Here is a 19971-nt window from a genome sequence, read left to right as displayed (position 1 = left end):
TTGCTTGAACCTGGGAGGCGGAGGTTGCAGTGAGCCAAGATGGCACCACTGCACTCCAGCCTCAGTGAGAGTGAGACTCCACCTAAAAAAAAGGATACACCTAGTTCGAATTAGTGATATACACATGAATATTTAAATGTCAACCAGATAGTACATCGTAGAGTAACTGTAGCTGTTTGATTCAAAAAGTAAGTTTAGAATTACATGTGTGTCCAACTATCTACTTTTATATTCCTTTAGCCTGCATACAGAATTGACATCAATGACCTATGATAGAACCACCAATGAAATGTGAATTATAAAATATATATACACAAATATTTAAAGAAATATATATGTAGATATACATACTTCTGTCTATCTAGACACACAGGGAGAGAGAGAAAGGGAGAGAAAGAGAAAAGAGAGAGAGAATCGACAGAGAGAAAGATGAAGATTATGTGCTTACACTCAGGATCATCTATGGCCATACAGAATGTCTTTTACACTGTTTATAAACCTCCTCACTATAGGCCCTGCAGGCCCCTTATCCAACTTTTTGATTAAATTGGATAAAAAAGGAACAGGGCAAAAAAGGGAAACTTCTTGTTATTGTCTTGTCACCCTTAGTAGCAGGCACATACTTAGGAAAGTCAGATTTTCTGTGTATGAGACATACTAGAGTGGACCAAGGGAAGAAAATGCTATGCAGAGCAACAAGCGAGTAACAGTGGACAGGGAGCAGTGGAGCCCTTAGGGAAAAGAAACAGAGCTAATGGCCCTGGCAGGGTTCCTCACACCCAGAGCTCTACCACCATGTGAGGCTAACACTGCAAGCCCACACCCATCATCACATTGTATGGGGCAGTTTCTTGACCCTGTGTGAGAGCAGAGAAGACACCTATAATGGCAAAAACAAGGCACTCATGAAGGGATTTTAGTGTCAGGAAATGAGATGGGGTCAAGGGGATTTGTATACAGAAACTGCAGCTGAATTTGAAATAAAGTAAACCACCAAATTCTTAGTTTGTGCTGTGTTCAATTGTAAAGAACTAAACATCGCTTGTGAGTAATTCAAACCAGAAAGTGAAGTCCAGGATGTCATATTGGTGTTGGACGATACATATATATATTTAAATTCTGTAGCACTGCCAAGTCTAAATTCAAATCAGTACCCTGGAGTGGAGCTGTCAGTGAACTGTGAGACAGAAATAATATAGAGGCTGGGCGCGGTGGCTCACGCCTGTAATCCCAGCACTTTGGGAGGCCAAGGTGGGTGGATCATGAGGTCAGGAGATCGAGACCATCCTGGCTAACACAGTGAAATCCAATCTCTACTAAAAATACAAAAAATTAGCTGGGTGTGGTGGCGGGTGCCTGTAGTCCCAGCTACTCAGGAGGCTGAGGCAGGAGAATGGCATGAACCCGGGAGGCAGAGTTTGCAGTGAGCCGAGATCGTGCCACTGCACTCCAGCCTGGGCAACAGAGGGAGACTCCCCCTCAAAAAAAGAAAAAAAAGAAAAAGAAAAAGAAATAAATCAATATAGATATAAGGATGTATGAACAAGGGAGGAAACGATTATATACCATTTATATATACCTATATGCATTCATATTAAATCAAGGCATGCACCCACAGGTACTGCAGAGAAATATAAAGGTTGAGATTAGGGAAGTTCCCATTCAAGGGCATTAATGGAAAAACAAAAAACTTTTGACACATGTGTCTGCGTGATCTCACTATACGATATGAAGGTGACTTTATGTCTTGAATGAATTTAGATAAAAGATGGCCACATAAAAAGAAGAATGATTTTTCTTACTAGTCTGTCTGATACTCTTGAGTAAAAATAAAAATTAATTTTCAGACTGCCTGTATGTGAGACCTTACTATAATGGCTGAGGACAGCAGAGAATCCTCTTTGGAAACAGGAAAGCACAGCAGGGACGGAGAGTAGTGAAGACCTCAGGAGAAGAGAAAAAAGCTAACAACCCTAGAAATGTTTTCGACCCTGCAGAACTCTGCCACAATACAGGGTGGTACTCAAAACCCCAAATACCATCATATTGGATTGTGTCCTTGACTCAGACCTGCAGTTACTTTATCGTACTTGTGGACCAAGAGAGACAATCAAGTGAAGAAGTAATGGAGGGCTTTCGAGGCAGCACATTTAGTGGAATAAGAGGGCTGACTACCTCCACGCAAAAGTTTAGTTTGAAATAACTGCCACCACAAAGGCTGTCACGCATTGGGACTGAGGTCATAATAAAGAGGTTTATTTAAATCTGAAAGCATTACTATTTTCCCCAGCCTAAGATGTTGGTTGCCATCATATAAATCCTCCTTTTTAATAAAAAAAATGACATTTTAGAACCAAATAGTGCTATACACATGAATAGTCAGAACTTAACTGGTTTATGTGCAGAGTAATGAAAGCTAGTTTTACCAGAAAAGTAAATTTTGAATTGTGTCTCCTGTCTGACTGTATTCTTTTGTCATCCTCTAGTCCACCCACAAATGAATTATCAGGAGTGAACCCAGAGGCACGTATGAATGAAAGGTGAGTTATGCATATGTGTGTCTTTATTTATCGAATTATAACTGAGCATAGAAGTATTCACACACACAGGCACATAAACAAATATATCCATCCATCCATCCATGCATCCATCCGTACACACTTCTCTCAAACACATCCACTAACAAATCCACGCATACAGTGGAAACATACAACAAGGAGACAGACGGCCGGACATTTGTGGAGTTTATTCTGGGAAGCCTGCGTGGCCATAGAGAGTGGTTTTTAACAGGATTTCCAATTCTTCTCCTCGTAGCCTTTGTAGGTAACATTGCTTCCTTTTCTAACGGAGTGATATAAAAAGGAGCAGGTCATAGGAGAGCTGCTGCTTCCTATGTTAGTGTATTTGTCACTGTTAGTTCCTAGTAAGCAGCTTCTTAAAGGACTCAGATTTCCTGAGTTTGAGAGCCCACCAGATTGACAGAAAGGAGGAGAAAATCCTGTTTGCAACATGGAGGAGATAGCAGCTGACAAGGAGCAGTGAAGCCCTGGGCAGAAAAGAACAGAGCTAATGGAACATGGACTTGTCCCTCACACTCCAGAGCTCTGTCAACATATGAGGTTGGTGCTAAAACATAAACACAAGCACACCACCTCATTGGATGCAGCCCTTCCTTAGGCCCACAGCTACTTGCCTGTGTCCCATGGACAGGAAAGACTAGCATGATGGGTGAAAGGAAAGACGTGATGGAGAGATCCAGGAAGTGGGCCATAGATGGGATTAGGAGGAGGAATGCCTACACAGTGGAGTTGAATTTAAAAGAAATTCACCCACAAAAGGCTGTCTGTCGTGCATTGGCCAGCTCCAGTGGTACAGAGTTTTGGTGAACTCTTGAGTCAGTGAGTCTTAGATAGATGTGCTGCAATCATATAAAGTATGATGTGTAGGGTAAATGGCATGGTAGATTCCAAAGAACCAAATACACACATGACTTCTGTAAGGGTAAGGCAATTTACAGGTTGAAAAGTAGTTGGAAGGTCGGGTGCGGTGGCTCAGGCCTGTAGTCCTAGCACTTTGGGAGGCCAGGGCGGGTGGATAACGAGATCAGTAGTTCAAGGCCAGCCTGGCCAACATGGTGAAACCCCATCTCTACTAAAAATACAAAATTAGCCGGGTGTGGTGGTGGGCACCTGTAGTCCCTGCTACTCGGGAGGCTGAGGCAGGAGAATTGCTTGAACCCGGGAGGCAGATGTTGCAGTGAGCCGAGATCATGCCACTGCACTCCAGCTTGGGTGACTGAGTGAGACTCTGTCTCAAAAAAACCAAAAACAACAACAACAAACAAAAACAAAAAACCAAAACAAAAGCAGTTGGAATTATTTTGAACTGAAAACCTTAAGTCTAGGAAGTTACATGTTGTCTTAGTATGTACATGTTAACTTCTTTGGCATGGCCCTGTGTGTGAATTGAGAGTACCTTCTAGTAGGCTGGCCAATGCACCATGTGATATCAAGGAATACAGTTATACATGTATCTATGCATATACAAACACATACATACATTCATTCATACACACAAGAGAGACTGAGTAGGGCTATTGAGTGTGACAAGCATCCATGGGAACAAGGAGTTCCCTTGAAACTATTTCTAGAGTCCTCTCAGAATGAGCTTTGTATGCAATATTGTTTTGTTTTTTGGATGGAGGTAGGAAAATGGGGAGGGACTCATAGAGGGAGACTTTTTATGTTAGTGTTTGTCACATTACCTTTCTGTGAGAATGAGACTTTCCTAGTAGCATGAACCAAGGGAGAAGCGAATCCTGCTTGCAGGGAGAAGGAGATAGGAGTGGACAAAGATCAGAGAAATCCCAGCCAAAACAAAGAACAGAGCTAATAACCCTGGAATTATTTCACCCCCTCCAGAGCTCTACCGTTATGTGAGGCTGACTGCCTTTGCCCATACCCACTCTCACATGGGATGGAGCCCTTGCTTGAGGCCTCCAGCTACTTGGCCGCAACTCTTGGGCACCAAAGAAAACTAGGATGGGTGAAAAGTGAGGAGGTGATTGGAGGTGATAGAGAATGAGGAACTCAAATGGGATTATAAGAAGGGAGACTCAGGAACTAAATTTGAACTAGAATTAAATGCTCTCCAAAAATGCTGTTACACCTTGAGGTGTAGATACCCTTACTTAATCTGCATGCATCGCTATGGTCACAGCCTAAAATGCTCACTGTTGGCATATGAAACCTCATTTCTAATAAAAAGACAAATGCCATCCCAGGTCAATTTAGTGATATACATACATGTGAATAATAAAAGTGTAACTGGGGAATGACACATAGACTAACTGTAGCTATTTGTTGCAAAACATTAGAATTACGCATTGTGTCTGACTCTGACCATATTTGTCCTTTAGTCCCGATCCGACTGACCTGGCGGGAGTCATCATTGGCTCGGCCCCAATGACAGGTGAGTTATAAAAGATGTACACATGACCAGGTGCAATGGTTCACACCTGTAATCTGAGCACTTTGGGAGGCTGAAGCAGGCAGATACCCTGAGGTCGGGTGTTTGAGACCAGGCTGGCAAACATCGTGAAACCCTGTCTCTACTAAAACTACAAGAACTAGCCAGGTGTGGTGGCAGGTGCCTCTAATCCCAGCTACTCAGGAGGCTGAGGCAGGAGAATCGATTGAACCTGGGGAAGTGGAGTTTGCAGTGAGCTGAGAACATGCCGCTGCATTCCACCCTGGGCAGCAGGAGCGAAACTGTTGCAAAAAAGAAAAAAAAAAAAAGTTGTACACACACACACAAAACAGTGACAGAGAAAGAGACCGAGATTAGTGGGATTAACTCTCAGATGTGTTCATGATAATACAGTGTTTCTTTCACACAGGTTATCATCTCACTGTATCATGTATAGATAACTTCCACATTTTTACATTGTTTAGAAAAAAAGAAACTGACTATAGAGAGAGGCTTCCATCTGTTACTGTCTTGTCACCCTTAGTAAGTAGCAGGCAAATGCTTTGGAAAAGCAGATTTTTTGTGTACCAGACATACCAGAGTAGGCCCAGGGAAGAGAGAATCCTGTTTGGAGTGAGGAGGAGGTAGGAGTACTTGGGGAACTGTGAAGCCTTCAGCAGAAAGCAACAGAGGTATGAGCCTTAGAGGTGTTCTCCACCCTCCAGAACCCTGCCACCACAGAGGCTGGTGCTCCAAACCTCAAATCACCATCCTATTGGATTGTGCCCCTGTGTCAGACCTCTAGTTACCTGACCCTTTTTGTGGGACATGAGAAACCACCATGCTGGGTGAACATAAGGAGCTAATGGAGGGCCTTTTAAGCAGGACATTGAATGGAATAAGAGGGCTGACTACCTACAAATTGGAGTTGAGTTTGAAATAACTGCCACCACAAAGCTGTCACATATTGGGACTGAGGTCATAATAAAGAGGTTTACTTAAATCGGGAAGCATTACTATTTTCCCCCGCCTAAGATTTTGGTTGTCGCCATATAAATCCTCATTTCTAATAAAGAGGAAAAGACATTCCAGGTTCCAGTAGTGCTATACACATGAATAGTCAGAAATTAATTGGTTTCTGTCTAGAGTAATGAAAGGTAATTTTTCCAAAATATACATTCAGAATTATGTCTCCTCTCTGACTGTTTTCCCTTATCATCCACTAGTCCACAGACAAGTGAATTTAAAGGAGCAACCGAGGAGGCACCTGCGAAAGAAAGGTGAGTAATAAATAGTTAAAGTCACCCGTCAGCATAAGTGTGCATAGAACTATAGACACACAGGCACATGAGCAAGTATACCCCATCCATCCATCCATCCATCCATTCATCCATCCATCCACACGTCTCTTCAACACACTTACACAAACTAATCCATGCACATGATGGAAACATAGACCAAAGAGAAAGGAGACTGGTGGACATTTGTGGAATTTACTCTCAGGAGCCTGCATGGCCATAGAGATTTTTTTTTTTTAACAGAGTTTCCAATTCGTCTCATTGTAGCATTTGTTAGTAACTTTGCATCCTTCTTTGGTGGAGTTCTATAAAAAGGAGCAGGTCATAGGAGATTTGCTTCTTCCTGTAGTGTATTTGCCACCCTTAGTTCCTACTAAGCAGTTTTTTTATGGGACTCAGATTTCTGACAGGAATTCATTGGTTTCTGTCTAGAGTAATAAAAGCTAATTTTCCAAAAAAGTAAATTTAGAATTGCATCTCCTATCTGACTGTATTCTTTTATCATCCTCTAGCCCACACACAAGTGAATTTAAAGGAGCAGCCCTCGTGTCACCTATCAGTGAAAGGTGAGTTATAAATACATGAAGACACACGTATGCATAAGAATGCATAGAGCTATACACACACCAAGCACATACACAAATATATCCATCCATCTTCATCCATACACACTTTTGTCAAGACATTTACACAAACAAACCCATGCACAAAATGGAAACACAAAACACGGAGACAGATGGACATTTGTGGAATTTACTCTCAGGAGCCTGCATGGCCATACAGAGTGTTTTTTAACAGGGTTTCCAATTCTTCTCATTGTAGCATTTGTAGATAACTTTGCACCTTTTTTTGATGGAGTTGTATAAGGAGGTCAGTTCGTAGGAGAGCTGCTTCTTCCTGTTAGTGTATTTGTCACCCTCAATTTCTGGTAGGCAATTTTTTAAGGGATTCAGGTTTCCTGAGTTTGAGACCCTACCACAGTGTTCCAAGAAAGGAGAGAATCCTATTTGCAACATGGAGGAGATAGCAGCCAATAAGGAGTAGTGAAGCCCTGGGAAAGAAAGAACGGAGCTAATGGAACGTGGACTTGTCCCACACACTCGAGAGCTCTGTCCACATGTGAGGTTGGTGCCTAGACCCAACCCAAACCCACCACCTCATTGGATGCCGCTTTCCTCAGGTGTGCGGGTACTTCACTGTGTCTCATGGGCAGGAGAGACTAGCATGATCAGTGAAAGGAAGGAGGTGGTGGAGGGTTTTCCCAATCATGTGAAAACCTCTCCTGGAAATAAATCATAAAGGTGTAAGTAATATGGAAAACCTGATTCAAGTTAATTATAGTGTAATGCTCAAGAAACCTTGCAAAATGAATGAGATTTTACAGAAGGAATAAAAGGATTGTGTTTAATCAGTGGCTGATTAAGGAAACATCTAGGTGAGAATTCTTAGCTGCTCATTAAGCAATAGCATGTGAGTTTTGTATGTAGTATTGATTTTTAAGCCAATAAATAAATTTTTAAAAGAATTTATTTTATAGAACGTTGGAGGCATGGGCAAATTAAAACGTATTTCTATTATTATTATTATTTTTTGAGATGAAGTCTCGCTGTTGCCCAAGCTGGCATGCAGTGGCGTGATCTCGGCTCACTGTAACCTCCATCTCCTGGATTCAAGCGATTTTCCTGCCTCAGCCTCCTGAGTAGCTGGAACTGCAGTCATGTGCTACCATGCCAGACAAATTTTTTGTATTATTGGTAGGGGCAGGTTTTCACTATATTGGCCAGGCTGGTCTTGAACTCCTGCCCTCGTGATCCACCCGCCTCAGCCTCCCAAACTGCTGGGTTTACAGTCATGAGCCATCAGATTGTATGGAGGCCCTGCCTTGGGTCTGTAGTTACTTAACCCTATCTGAGGGGCAGGAAAGACATCCATGATTGGTGAAGAGTTACTGGTGGTATTTGAACGTGAGAAGGCAGAAAATTACAAGGGTGAGCAAGGTGGGTGTTTACAAACTAAAGTTGATTTTATGTAAATTTTGCCAGAAACAGTAACTTGGAGATTAGGTTTAGGAGTAAAGAAATGTATATAAACTTGATTCATTAAGTTTTTTTCACAGGCCAAAAAATTTCATTACAAACCTCTAAAACCTCATTTCCAGAGAAAAATTAAATACCATGTTTCAAATAAATAACTGATTAATGTCCATTTTTCAGGGGAACTAGATTATAAATTGGAGAATAATTATTACTAATTTGTATCAGAAAATTAAGTCTAGGATAACATGTGGAGTCTTGCTATGTTCATTTTTAATCCTTTAGCTATTACCTCATTGAATTAAAAAGAGTAATGTGTGGTAGAGTCATCAATGATGGGTGAGATTTCAAAATACGGAGAGAAAGAAGAGAGGCATATATTAAGATTGGTAAAATTCACTCACAAATGAAGTAATAAAGAACTGCACTTAAATTGTGATTCATTAGTTTGTTTTTTAAGGCCCAAGAGCACCTTTACATAATATAAGATTTTCTTCTAGGAAAAAATGATATATTAATAGTAGATTCCAAATCACTGACATATACATTTTCAGAGTTCAGCCAGTTTATAAATGTAGAGCAATTGTACATAATTTCAACCAGAAAAGTATGTCTCTGAAGTCACTTGACCTGAAGTGTACATTTTTAATCGTTAGCACTGGCCCGGATAAAATGACATCAGTAGTCTTTCACTAATTTGATATATATTTGATATAACTCACCTTTCAATGGTGGTGTCATTGAAAACTACTGACATTATTAATTTGGGTCAGTGCTAAAGGATCTATCTACACACACACACACACACACACACACACATAACACACATGTATATGTGTGTGTGTGTATATATACAGATATATCTTTTAGCTATATATGTAATATATATAGATATATAAATCTGTATGTGTGTATATAGATATACATATATCTATATACATATGTCTACATATGTATATAGATACACATATCTATATACATGTCTACATATGTGCATATTTAAATGTGTGTATATATATCTATATATACATATCTATATATAGATATATTCTTTAGCACTGACCCAAATTAATAACATCAGTAGTCATATATATATCCATTAATATATATATGAGCATGTGTGTGTATATATATGTAAACATATATGTATATATCCTTTAGCATATATATGTATATATACACATATATAGTTTATATATACATATATGTGTGTGTATATGCAGGTATATCTTGTTTTCTTGTGCTTTATTTTATTGCCCCTCAGATATTACTTTTTTGTAAACTGAAGGTTTGTAGCAACCCTACATTGAGCAAGTCTCCTGGTTTTATTTTTCCAACAGCGTGTTCTCACTTTGTGTCTCTTGTCACATTTTAATAATTCTTGCAATATTCCAAACTTTTTATTATCATATCTGTTATGGTGATCTGTGATCAGTGATCTTTGATGTTACTATTGTAATTGTTTTGGGGCAACACGAACCATGTCCATATTAAGATGACAAGCCTAATCAATGACACGTTTGTTGTGACTGCTCCACTGACTAGCCATTCCCCCATCTCTCTCCTTCTCCTTGGGCCTCCCTATTCCCTGAGACACAACAATATTGAAAGTAGGCCATTTAATAAGCCTGTGATGGTCTCTGAGTGTCCTAGTGAAGGGAAGAGTCACATGTCTCTCACTTTAAACCAAAAGCTAGAAATGATTGTGAGGAAGGCTAGACTTCTTGCACCACTTCAGCCAAGTTGTGAATGTAAAACAAAAACAAAAACAAAACAAAACAGAAAAGCCAAAAAACTTCTTGAAGAAAATTAAGACTGCTACTCCAGTGAACATACAAATGTTGAGAAAGCAAAACAGTCTGATTGCTAATATGGAGAATGTTGTAGTGGTCTGGATAAAGGATCAAACCAGCCACAGCATTCCCTTAAGCCAAAGCGTAATCCAGGACAAGGCCCTCACTCTCTTTGATTCAGTGAAGCCTGGGAGAGGTAAGGAAGCCGCAGAAGAAAAGCTTGACACTAAAAGGTTTGTTCATGAGGTTAAAGGAAAGAAGCCATCTCCATCACATAGAAGTGCAAGGTAAACAGCCAGTGCCGATGCAGAAGCAGCAGCAAGTTATCCAGAAGATCTAGGTGAGATAACTGATGAATGTGGCCAAACTAAACAACACATTTTCAATGTAGACAAGATAGCCTTTTATTGGAAGAAGATGCCATCTAGGACTTTTATATTTAGAGAGGAGAAGTCAATGCATGGTTTCAAATCTTCAAAGCACAGGCCAATTCTCTTGTTAGGGGCTAATGAAGCTGGTGACTTTAAGTTGAAGCCAACAATCATTGACTATTCTGAAAATCCTGGGGCCCTTACGAATTATGCTAAATCAAGCAAGATGGGTGACTAGAGATGTCTGGTGCTCATCTCCCCTACAAGAAAGAACCGAGGCAAGAAATACACATCTAAGATTTGATTAGAGTATCAAAGGGATAGTCCTGGAGTGCAGCAAAGGAGTGGAGACACATCTGTGGTGACTGAAAGTTGCCATAGTACGGAAGCACTCAGCCTGTGCAGCCGCTTCTGCCCCATCTGGATTGAATTGGCCCAGACACAGCAGGGACTTCTCATTGCAGGGTGAAGGTAGGCAGAAGATCCCCACCAGCCCCACTGCCATCACAAACACAAAGTCTTTACAACAAGAGAATCTCACAGTCTTTGCAAGCCCTCAGGCCAGTTTGGAGTATTGCCAAGAATTGACACAGCTGCATGTCCTGGACTAGGAGTACAAGGTGAAGACTTCCCACCCCCAGAGACTTAAGCTGCAGCAACACAGCACCATCTTGAGAACAGAGTCATCTCTTGAGTGTGCCCTTCTCTGGGGGCCAGTAGCCACTGCGCCTCTCCAGCACTGGAGCTTTATCTTCAGTACACCAAGCCCACATGGGTGGGTTAAAGCCACAATCCCAGCTGTGTGGAGGTTGGTCCCAGGACTGGCTGTAACTCAAGTAATGCAGAGTAGGGAAATCAACCCCCACCACCACACTTCCAGACAGAGGAATAATCTGCAGTTCCATCCAGGGTAAATTCACTCTTAAGACAGCCAAACCACTACATGCCCTCTCCCAAGTGGGAGAGGCCCCTAAGCCTCTGAGCAGCTGATACACCCGCAGGTCAACAGAGTGACTATGAGCCCATGCTCAGGACCTGAGAAACAGCCTTGCGGGCCCCATCAACCACAGACATGCTCCTGGCGTGCCCAGTAGCCCTCTGCTTTTAATAAGGGCCTGAGAAACAGTCCCACAGGCTGCCCCCAGCAGGCACACCACCAAGTGGGCCTTGCACCTGTGTCTCAGACTTGAGAGACAAGCAACTGTGTATGCCCAAGTCTCAGGGCCGAGAAACAACCCTGGGAGCTTACTCAGGCCAACTAAGCAGCCACATACCTATGTCCCAGCTTGAGGAAGAGCCCTTTAGGCCACCCCCCACAGAAACACTCCCAGGCCAACTAAGCAGCTGTGCAACCTTGGATGAGCCTGAGAAATACTCCTGTATCCATTCCCAGCAGATGCACCTCCAGACCAGCCAATCAGCCATGAATGCCCATGTCCTGGACCTAAGAAAGAGCTCCATGGGCTACTCCCAGAAGACATGCCCTTACGCCAGCTGAGCAGCCTCGTGTCCACATCCTGGCTCATAGAAGCAGTCCCCAGGGCTTCCCCTGGCAGGCACCACCCAGGCCAGCTGAGCAGCAGTGTGCCCACATCCTGAGCTAGAATAGCTCTATGGACTACCCCCAGCAGACACACATCTAGGACAGCTGAGAAGTCATTTGACTGTATCCCAGGCCTGAGAAACACCCCTCTTGGCCAGCCCTGGCAAAGATACCTTCAGTCCAGCTTAGCAGCTATGCACCTATATATTTGGCCCATGAGTTTCCCCCAGCAGACTGCCCCCAGGCCAGATGAGCAGCTGTGTACCCACATACCAGTTATGGGAAACAGCCCTTCAGGCCACTCCTGGAATGCATGCTTCCAAGCCAGGCAAACAGCTGTGTGCCTGCATCCTGGGCCTGAGAAACTGTCCTGCAAAGCACATCTGGAAGTCATGCCCTGGTTGAGCAACTGCATCCCCATGTTCCTGGCTAGAGTGATGGCACCATGGCCAGCGGCATAAAGCCATACTCCAAGTTTTCTGACCCACTGTATGCCTGCACACACCCTTACCCTGAGAAACAGCCCAGTGAGCCCACCCCTGGCAAGGCTGCACCACCATCACTACAAACTTCCTTAACCTAGGCCACTGAGTAACTTGCAAATGTTACTAGTGTGGATCACAGCTGAATAAACTACATGGAGACTACACTTACTGCATCCATGTAGAACCAAGGCCGGTATACCCCAATGAACTGACATCCAAGACCCATTCATACAAATTAATTCATACAAGTAAACCTACTCCATAAAATTGGAAAAGGTGACTTTTTCACCAGATGCATAGAAATCAATTTAGAAACACAGCAACCATGAAAATGCAAGAAAACATGTCACCTACAAAGGGAAATAATAATTATCCAGTAATAGAACCCAATCATAAACATATGATGTGACAGAAAAAAGAATAATCTTAAGGAAACTCAGTGAGATGTAAGGTAATACAGATAGACAAGTCAATGAAATCAGGTGAAAGAGAAATTCAGTAAAGATACAGATATCATAAAAATAACAAAACAGAAGCCCTAAAAGCTAAACAGTTCAATGGATGAAATGAAAAAATACAATCAATGGCTTTACAGACACAAGAACAAGCAGAAGAAATAATTTCTGAACTTGAAGACAAGTCTTTTGAAATAACACAGACAGGCAAAAAAGGATAAAAAAGAATGAAAAAAGCCTACAGGATTTATGGGACACCATTAATTTGATCAAATATTCATATTATGAGCATTCCAGAAGGAAAAGTGTAGAGAAAATATGAGGAAAACATATTTAATAAAATAGCATAAAACTTCCTAACTCTTGAGAGAGAGCTAGACATCTATTTCCAGGAAGATCAAAGAACCCCAAATACATTCAACCCAGACGTTATAGGCAAATTGTGAAAAATCAAAAGACAAAGATTTTTTAAAATAGCAAAAGAAAAGTAACACACTTATAATGGAATCCCCATTAGACTAACAGCTGATTTCCCAGTGGAAAACCTTAGGCTAGAAGCGAATGGGATGATACATTCAAAGTTCTGAAAGAAAAAAATCTTTCAGCCAATAATATTATAGCCAGCACAGCTATCCTTTACAAATGAAGAAGACATAAAATCTGTCATAGATAAACAAAAACCAAGATAATTCATCACCACTAGACCAACATTACAAGAAATGCCCAAGGGAGTCTTACATCTGGAAGTAAAAAGATGATAACCACCATCATGAAAACATGCAAAACTTTAAAAGTCACTGTTAGAGTCAATACATAAAGGAGAAAGAGAAAGGAATGAAACCTTATCACTACAGAAAACTACCCAACTTCAAAAGTAAACAGGAAGAAAGGAATAAAACATATACAAAACAACCAGAAAACAATAAAACATTGGAAGTAACTCCTCACCTACCAATAATAACTTTGAATGTTAATAGATTAAATACCCCATGAAGGATATAGACTTACTGAGTGGATTGAAAAATAAGACCCAACTATATTTTATCTAAAAGAAACTCACTTTACCGGTATAGAAACACATAGACTGATAATAAAGGGATGGAAAAAGATATCCTATGCAAATGGAAGCCCAAAGTGAGCAGGGATAGCTATACTTGTATCAGACAAAACAGAGTTCAAGTTAAAAACCATAAAAATTGACAAACAAGAGTATTATGTAATAATAAAGGGTTCAATTCAGCAAGAAATATAATTGTAATATGTGTATAATTGTAAATATGTATGCACTCAAACACCAGAGCACCTAGATATATAAAGCGAATATTACTAGATCTAAAGAGGGAGATAGACCCCATTACAATAAGAGTTGGGCACTTCCGTATCCCACTCTCAGCATTAGACAAATCATCTAGACAGAAAATCAACAAAGAAACATCAGACTTAAACTCCACCATAGACCAAATGGACATAAATAACAAACATATACAGAACATCTCACCTAACAGCTCCAGAATACACATTCTTTTCATCAGCACATGAAACAATATCCAAGATAGACCGTATGTTAGGCTACAAAACAAGTCTCAACAAATTTTTAAAAATTGAAATTCTATCAGGTATCTTATCTTACCACAATGGAATAAAACTAGACATTCATAACAAGAGGAACATTCAAAACTATACAGACATATGGAAATTAAACAACATGCCCTTGAGTTACAGTGAGTGAAGAAAGAAATTAAGAATGAAATTTAAGAATTCCTTGAAACAAATGTAACTAGAAACACAGTATACCAAAACAGGGGACGCAGCAAAAGCAGTTATTAAGAAATGTGTTTTTAGGTTCATCCGTGTCCCTACAAAGGACATGAACTCATCATTTTTTCAGCAAACTGTCGCAAGGACAAAACACCAAACATCACATGTTCTCACTCATAGGTGGGAATTGAACAATGAGAACACTCGGACACAGGAAGGGGGACATCACACACTGGGGCCTGTTGTTGGGTAGGGGGAGGGGGGAGGGATAGCATTAGGAGATATACCTAATGTAAATGACGAGTTAATGGGCGCAGCACACCAACATGGCACATGTATACATGTCTAACAAACCTGCACATTGTGCACATGTACCCTAGAACTTAAAGTATAAAAAAAAAAGTATATTTTTAGCAATAAATGCCTGGATCAAAAAAACTAGAAAACTTTCAAATAAACCACTGAACAATTCTACCTCAAGAAACTAGAATAGTAAGAACAAAGCAAACCCCAAATTATTAAAAGGAAATAAATAATGAAGACCAAACAGAAATAAACAAATATGAGGCAAAAATTACAAAAGGTTAACAACAAAAAGGTTTAAAAAATATCAACAAACCATTAGCTAGACTAATTAAGAAAAAGGGAAGACCCAAATAAGTAAAATCAGAAACAAAAAAAGAGACCGCATAACAGATAATGACAGAAATAAAAATAATTATTAGAGACTATTATGAGCAACTCTACAATAAATTTGAAAACCTAGAGGAGGTGGACAAAATCCTTGACCCATACGACCTACCAAGACTAAACCAAGAAGAAATAGAAAACCTGAACAGACCAAAAACAAGTAATGAGATTAAATCAGTAATAAAAAGGCTTTCAACAAAGTCCAGGACCTGATGGCTTCACCACTTAATCCTCACTTGTGAAAGGAAGAGCCATTTGCTACAGCAAACTTCATTGTTGTCCTATTTTAAGAAATTGTCTCAGCCACTCCGACCATTGGCAACCACCACTCTGATCAGTCAGCAGCCATGAACATGGAGGCAATGCCCTCCACCAGCAAAAGGTGATCATTAGCATTTTTTAACCAATAAAGTAGTTTTTAATTAAGGTATACACATAAGTTTTTTGAACATAATGCCATTGCAAACTTAACAGGCTACAGTGTAGGGTAAACATAACCTTTATATGCACAGGGAACCCAAAACATTTGTGTGAGTTGCTTAATGCAGTTTTTGCTTTATTGCAGTGGTCTGGAATGAAACCCACAATGTCTTTGAGATATGTCTATACACATATTATTTATATATTATATATCCATATACATATTCTTTTATATATCTTTATATACATATATATAGAAAGAGACAGAGACAGAAAAGAAGATAAAAATATGCAAAATTCAGTGTTGGGAGTATCCATGAGGAAAGAGTTTCTGGTTAATGATTGTAATTTTCTTTCTTAAATATTAGGTCTTCCAGTGAGCTAAGTCACGTTTACTATATCCTTTAGATTCATGGGATTCTTGTTATTCAAATATATTTTTCATCACTATTTTGTGTAGCAAATATCTAATGATATATTTTTGCTTTTTTTTTTTGGTGGCTAAAGTGTGTTAGCACGACTTTCCAAGTTTGAAGTTGAAGATGCTGAAAATGTTGCTTCATATGAGTAAGTCAGTTTGAAGTTTGAAAGGAGGGAGCCATTGATGGATCTCTTACCTTTAGTTAAACAGGGCTTCCGCTGAGGCAAGAAGCAAAAAGGGAAACTATGGAAAGATATCAAAATGTATGGGTGGGAGGGTACACCGTATTTACTCCAGTTGAATTCTTAGACAAGTATTATTTTGAAAAAAAAATTCCATCCATTCAGAAATAAATGTTCTTCTAGCTTGAAAATGTAAAAAGTATTCTTAGAGGAAATTAATTCCATTAAAAGTTTTTTTTAAAAAAAACAGGAATGCAGAATGCTACTTAACTCATCAATAGTGAACGTTTCTCATTTTTACTGGATATGGTGTGATTCCCAATTTTGTACATTTTGCCTATGAGCAAATAGTATTGATAGCAAAAGCAAACATATTTTGCTGACTAAAGACCTCTTTATGCTCGTTGGGATTTTATTCTTATTTGTTTCTAATCTCACTAGAGTACTTCCTGTTGCACTGACCTGAAGGCATTTTATCATGTACTCACTGTAATGAAACAATACATTCTTAGACTGGCTTGTGTCTGAACTGCAGACATATTCAGGAGATTTTTCTTCTGCTTCTTTCTTGCCCAGTTGTATAACCATTCACCAGCTTGTGTCAATGCTGGAGAGGAAGTACTGCCATAGAGGAAGTTAACTCACCATGGTTGTAAGCTGTTGGTGACTAAACAAAGATTGGAAACAAAGAGGGCAAATAAAAATAGTTCTTCAAATTACCCTGAATTTGCCACTGAATTAAACTGTGTGTCTGCAGATTAGCTATACGTTTTCTGTAATGGAGCTGCCCAGGGCTGAAACAAAATTAGACCGATTAAGCAAGGCAAGCATTTCCTTCTTTCCCCACTCCAAACAAAATAAAGCAGGTTTTCATTTTATTTTATTTTTAAATTACAAAGTCTCATTACATAGATATAGAAGGAATTTGCAGTAGTCCCTGTGAGAAATGCTGGTGTTTCATAACAGGGGAATGATATTGGATTTATAGTAAAAGCTGGAATCAGTGCTTGGCTTTGGCATCATACATTCATTCACCTGATACTCGGCAAGTCACTAACCCTCTTTAACTTTCAGATTATTCAAATGTAAACTGGCTATTATGCAATCCATGTACTGGATATTGTATTTAAAAAATTAGTAATAAAATGAAAATAACATGCAAAAATACTTTGAAAACTCTGTAGTTCTGTAAATAGGTTTTATTCTAAAAGCTAAAAATAACGTAAGAGTTCATTAAGGAAAATCTGAAAATACAATCAACAAATCTACCCACATTTAGTCATTCTTAAACTTTGATGCATGCACTTCTAAGTTCTTTAAGCATACACTTTTTTTGTTTACAGATATGAGACCATACTTATTCTTTTGCAAATAACCTTATTAATGACATCATGGCTATATTTTTTTGTTAATATATATTCATGTGCACTTACAACATTATTTGTAACAGTTGTGTGATATTTCATGGTGTAGATGTGCTATAATTCATTTAATAGTCAGATATTGCTGAACAATTCAGTTTTTTACAAGTTTTTAACTTACAAAAATGAATATATTTGAGGCTAAATCTCCGTATATTGTTGGTTATTTGCTTGTTATAAATTCTCAGAAGTGGAAATTCTGTGTCAAAGGGAATGATTGTGACGCTATTGATATTGATATGTGCTTTAACATCAAGATGCAAAGTGTACATTTCTCCCCTCCCACACTTAACACTAGCCATCATTGATTTCTCTGATATTAGTAAATATATTTGTTCTAATGCACGTTGTTTGACACACCTTCATTTATCCTTTTCTGTCTTTGGACTGAAAAGTTAAATCTATTGATCCTTTTTCTATTTTATGTAATATAAGCAATTTCTCCCAGGTTGTCTTGCTTTTCACTACATAAAAGCATTTAATCCTCATGTAATCAAATGTATCTGTACTTTTCTTTGTGATTTTGCCTTTAATGTTATTCTCAGAAAGTCCTTCTCACCCCAAGAGTTTAAATATATCCACCAAAATTTCTGTTTTGAATTTATTTTCTTCATTTAAATAAAATATCTGCCCTGAATTTACTTTGTCTTAAGGTATAAAGTGTAGAAATTTACTTTTCTCCTAAGTGACTCATAGTTTTTTCAGCATGAACATGTCATCCCTCTGTATTGTCCCTACCCTGTTTTAGTGATCTAGAGTGAGCAGGAAGACCAGAGTCACTACAGTGTTTTTCGTGCTTTGCATCATGGCCACCTCCCTACCCCCAGAGTCTGCACAAGAGAAAAATGTGTCCAGTGGGGGAGATAGCACCTGCCTTCAATACAAATCCCATTTCATTAAACACGGTCTTGTTAGTGTCATGTAGCTTCCACCTTCTATTGATAAAAAATGAGTCATGTTCATAGTTAATATTTGTGCTTTTAATTCAACTTTGATATTATTGGAACTTTCAGTGTATTAAGGTTTAGTATCTCATATCTTTTTTTCTCTCTTTTTTTTTTTTGAGCCGGAGTCTTGCTCTGTCACCAGGCTGGAGTGCAGTGGCTCCACTCAGCTCACTGCAACCTCCGCTTCCCAGGTTCAAGCGATTCTCCTGCCTCAGCCTCCTGAGTAGCTGGGACTACAGGCATGCACCACCACGCCCAGCTAATTTTTTGTATTTTTAGTAGAGATGGAGTTTCACCATGTTGGCCAGGATGGTCTCGATCTCTTGACTTCATGATCCACCCACCTTGGCCACCCAAAGTGCTGGGATTACAGGCGTGAGCCACCGCGCCTGGCCTCTATCTCTTTATTTTTGAATTGTCATTTAAATTTAGTTTTTGTCTCTCGTGTATAGCATGTAATGCCTTTAATTTCAAAGTTATCTGAGAGTATTTCTCAATATGCAATATGAGAGTAATATGTTTGTATTTATGATTTCTGGTACGTTTGGTTTTACTTATCATCTTTTTCTTTATTAAAAATATTTTGATATTTTCTTTGTAAATTTGTCTATGTTTTGCTATTAATTGATTTGTTTTTATCCCTTGCATTTTTTGTTGATATGCAAGTCAGAAGCCCATTTCTAGTCTATCAATGTTTATATTTAAATGTTTAGAAAACATAATTATACCATTTTTTCCATCAATATCGAGAATAAAACTGCACTTGTACCTGTGAAAGATAAGAAATGCAACCTGCCTTTACTTCTATCTTCTTCCACACCTTGAATCCTAGTGTAAGAATGCCTAAAAATTCAAATCAATACTATTATTCATGATTTTATATCATTTATCTTTACTTTTAGAATCATTTATTTACATTTTCACCTGCTACTTTTTTTTTATTATTATACTGTAAGTTCTAGGGTACATGTGCACGATGTGCAGGTTTGTTACATATTCATGCATGTGCCATGTTGGTGTGCTGTACCCATTAATTCATCATTTACATTAGGTGTATCTCCTAATGCTATCCCTCCCCCATCCCCCCACCCCATGACAGGCCCTGGTGTGTGATGTTCCCCTTCCTGTGTCCAAGGGTTCTCATTGTTCAATTCCCACCTATGAGTGAGAACATGCAGTGTTTGGT

General features: G+C 39.3%; 1 protein-coding gene across 1 annotated transcript in view; it reads left to right on the top strand.

The window, feature by feature from the left end:
* Positions 1 to 2397: 2397 nt before the first annotated feature.
* LOC129529646 (putative tyrosine-protein phosphatase TPTE) overlaps positions 2398 to 19971 on the top strand; it is a 41735-nt gene continuing 24161 nt past the window's right edge. Inside the window, exons 1-5 of the mRNA XM_055375383.1 lie at positions 2398 to 2540; positions 4919 to 4975; positions 6195 to 6248; positions 6779 to 6832; positions 16322 to 16381. Of these exons, the coding sequence (XP_055231358.1) occupies positions 2398 to 2540; positions 4919 to 4975; positions 6195 to 6248; positions 6779 to 6832; positions 16322 to 16381 (368 nt within the window). The remainder of the gene's footprint in view (positions 2541 to 4918; positions 4976 to 6194; positions 6249 to 6778; positions 6833 to 16321; positions 16382 to 19971) is intronic.

This window comes from Gorilla gorilla, chromosome 23 (assembly GCF_029281585.2).
Source record: "Gorilla gorilla gorilla isolate KB3781 chromosome 23, NHGRI_mGorGor1-v2.1_pri, whole genome shotgun sequence".
NCBI lineage: Eukaryota > Metazoa > Chordata > Mammalia > Primates > Hominidae > Gorilla > Gorilla gorilla.
This window is presented reverse-complemented; position numbering and strand designations above follow the sequence as displayed.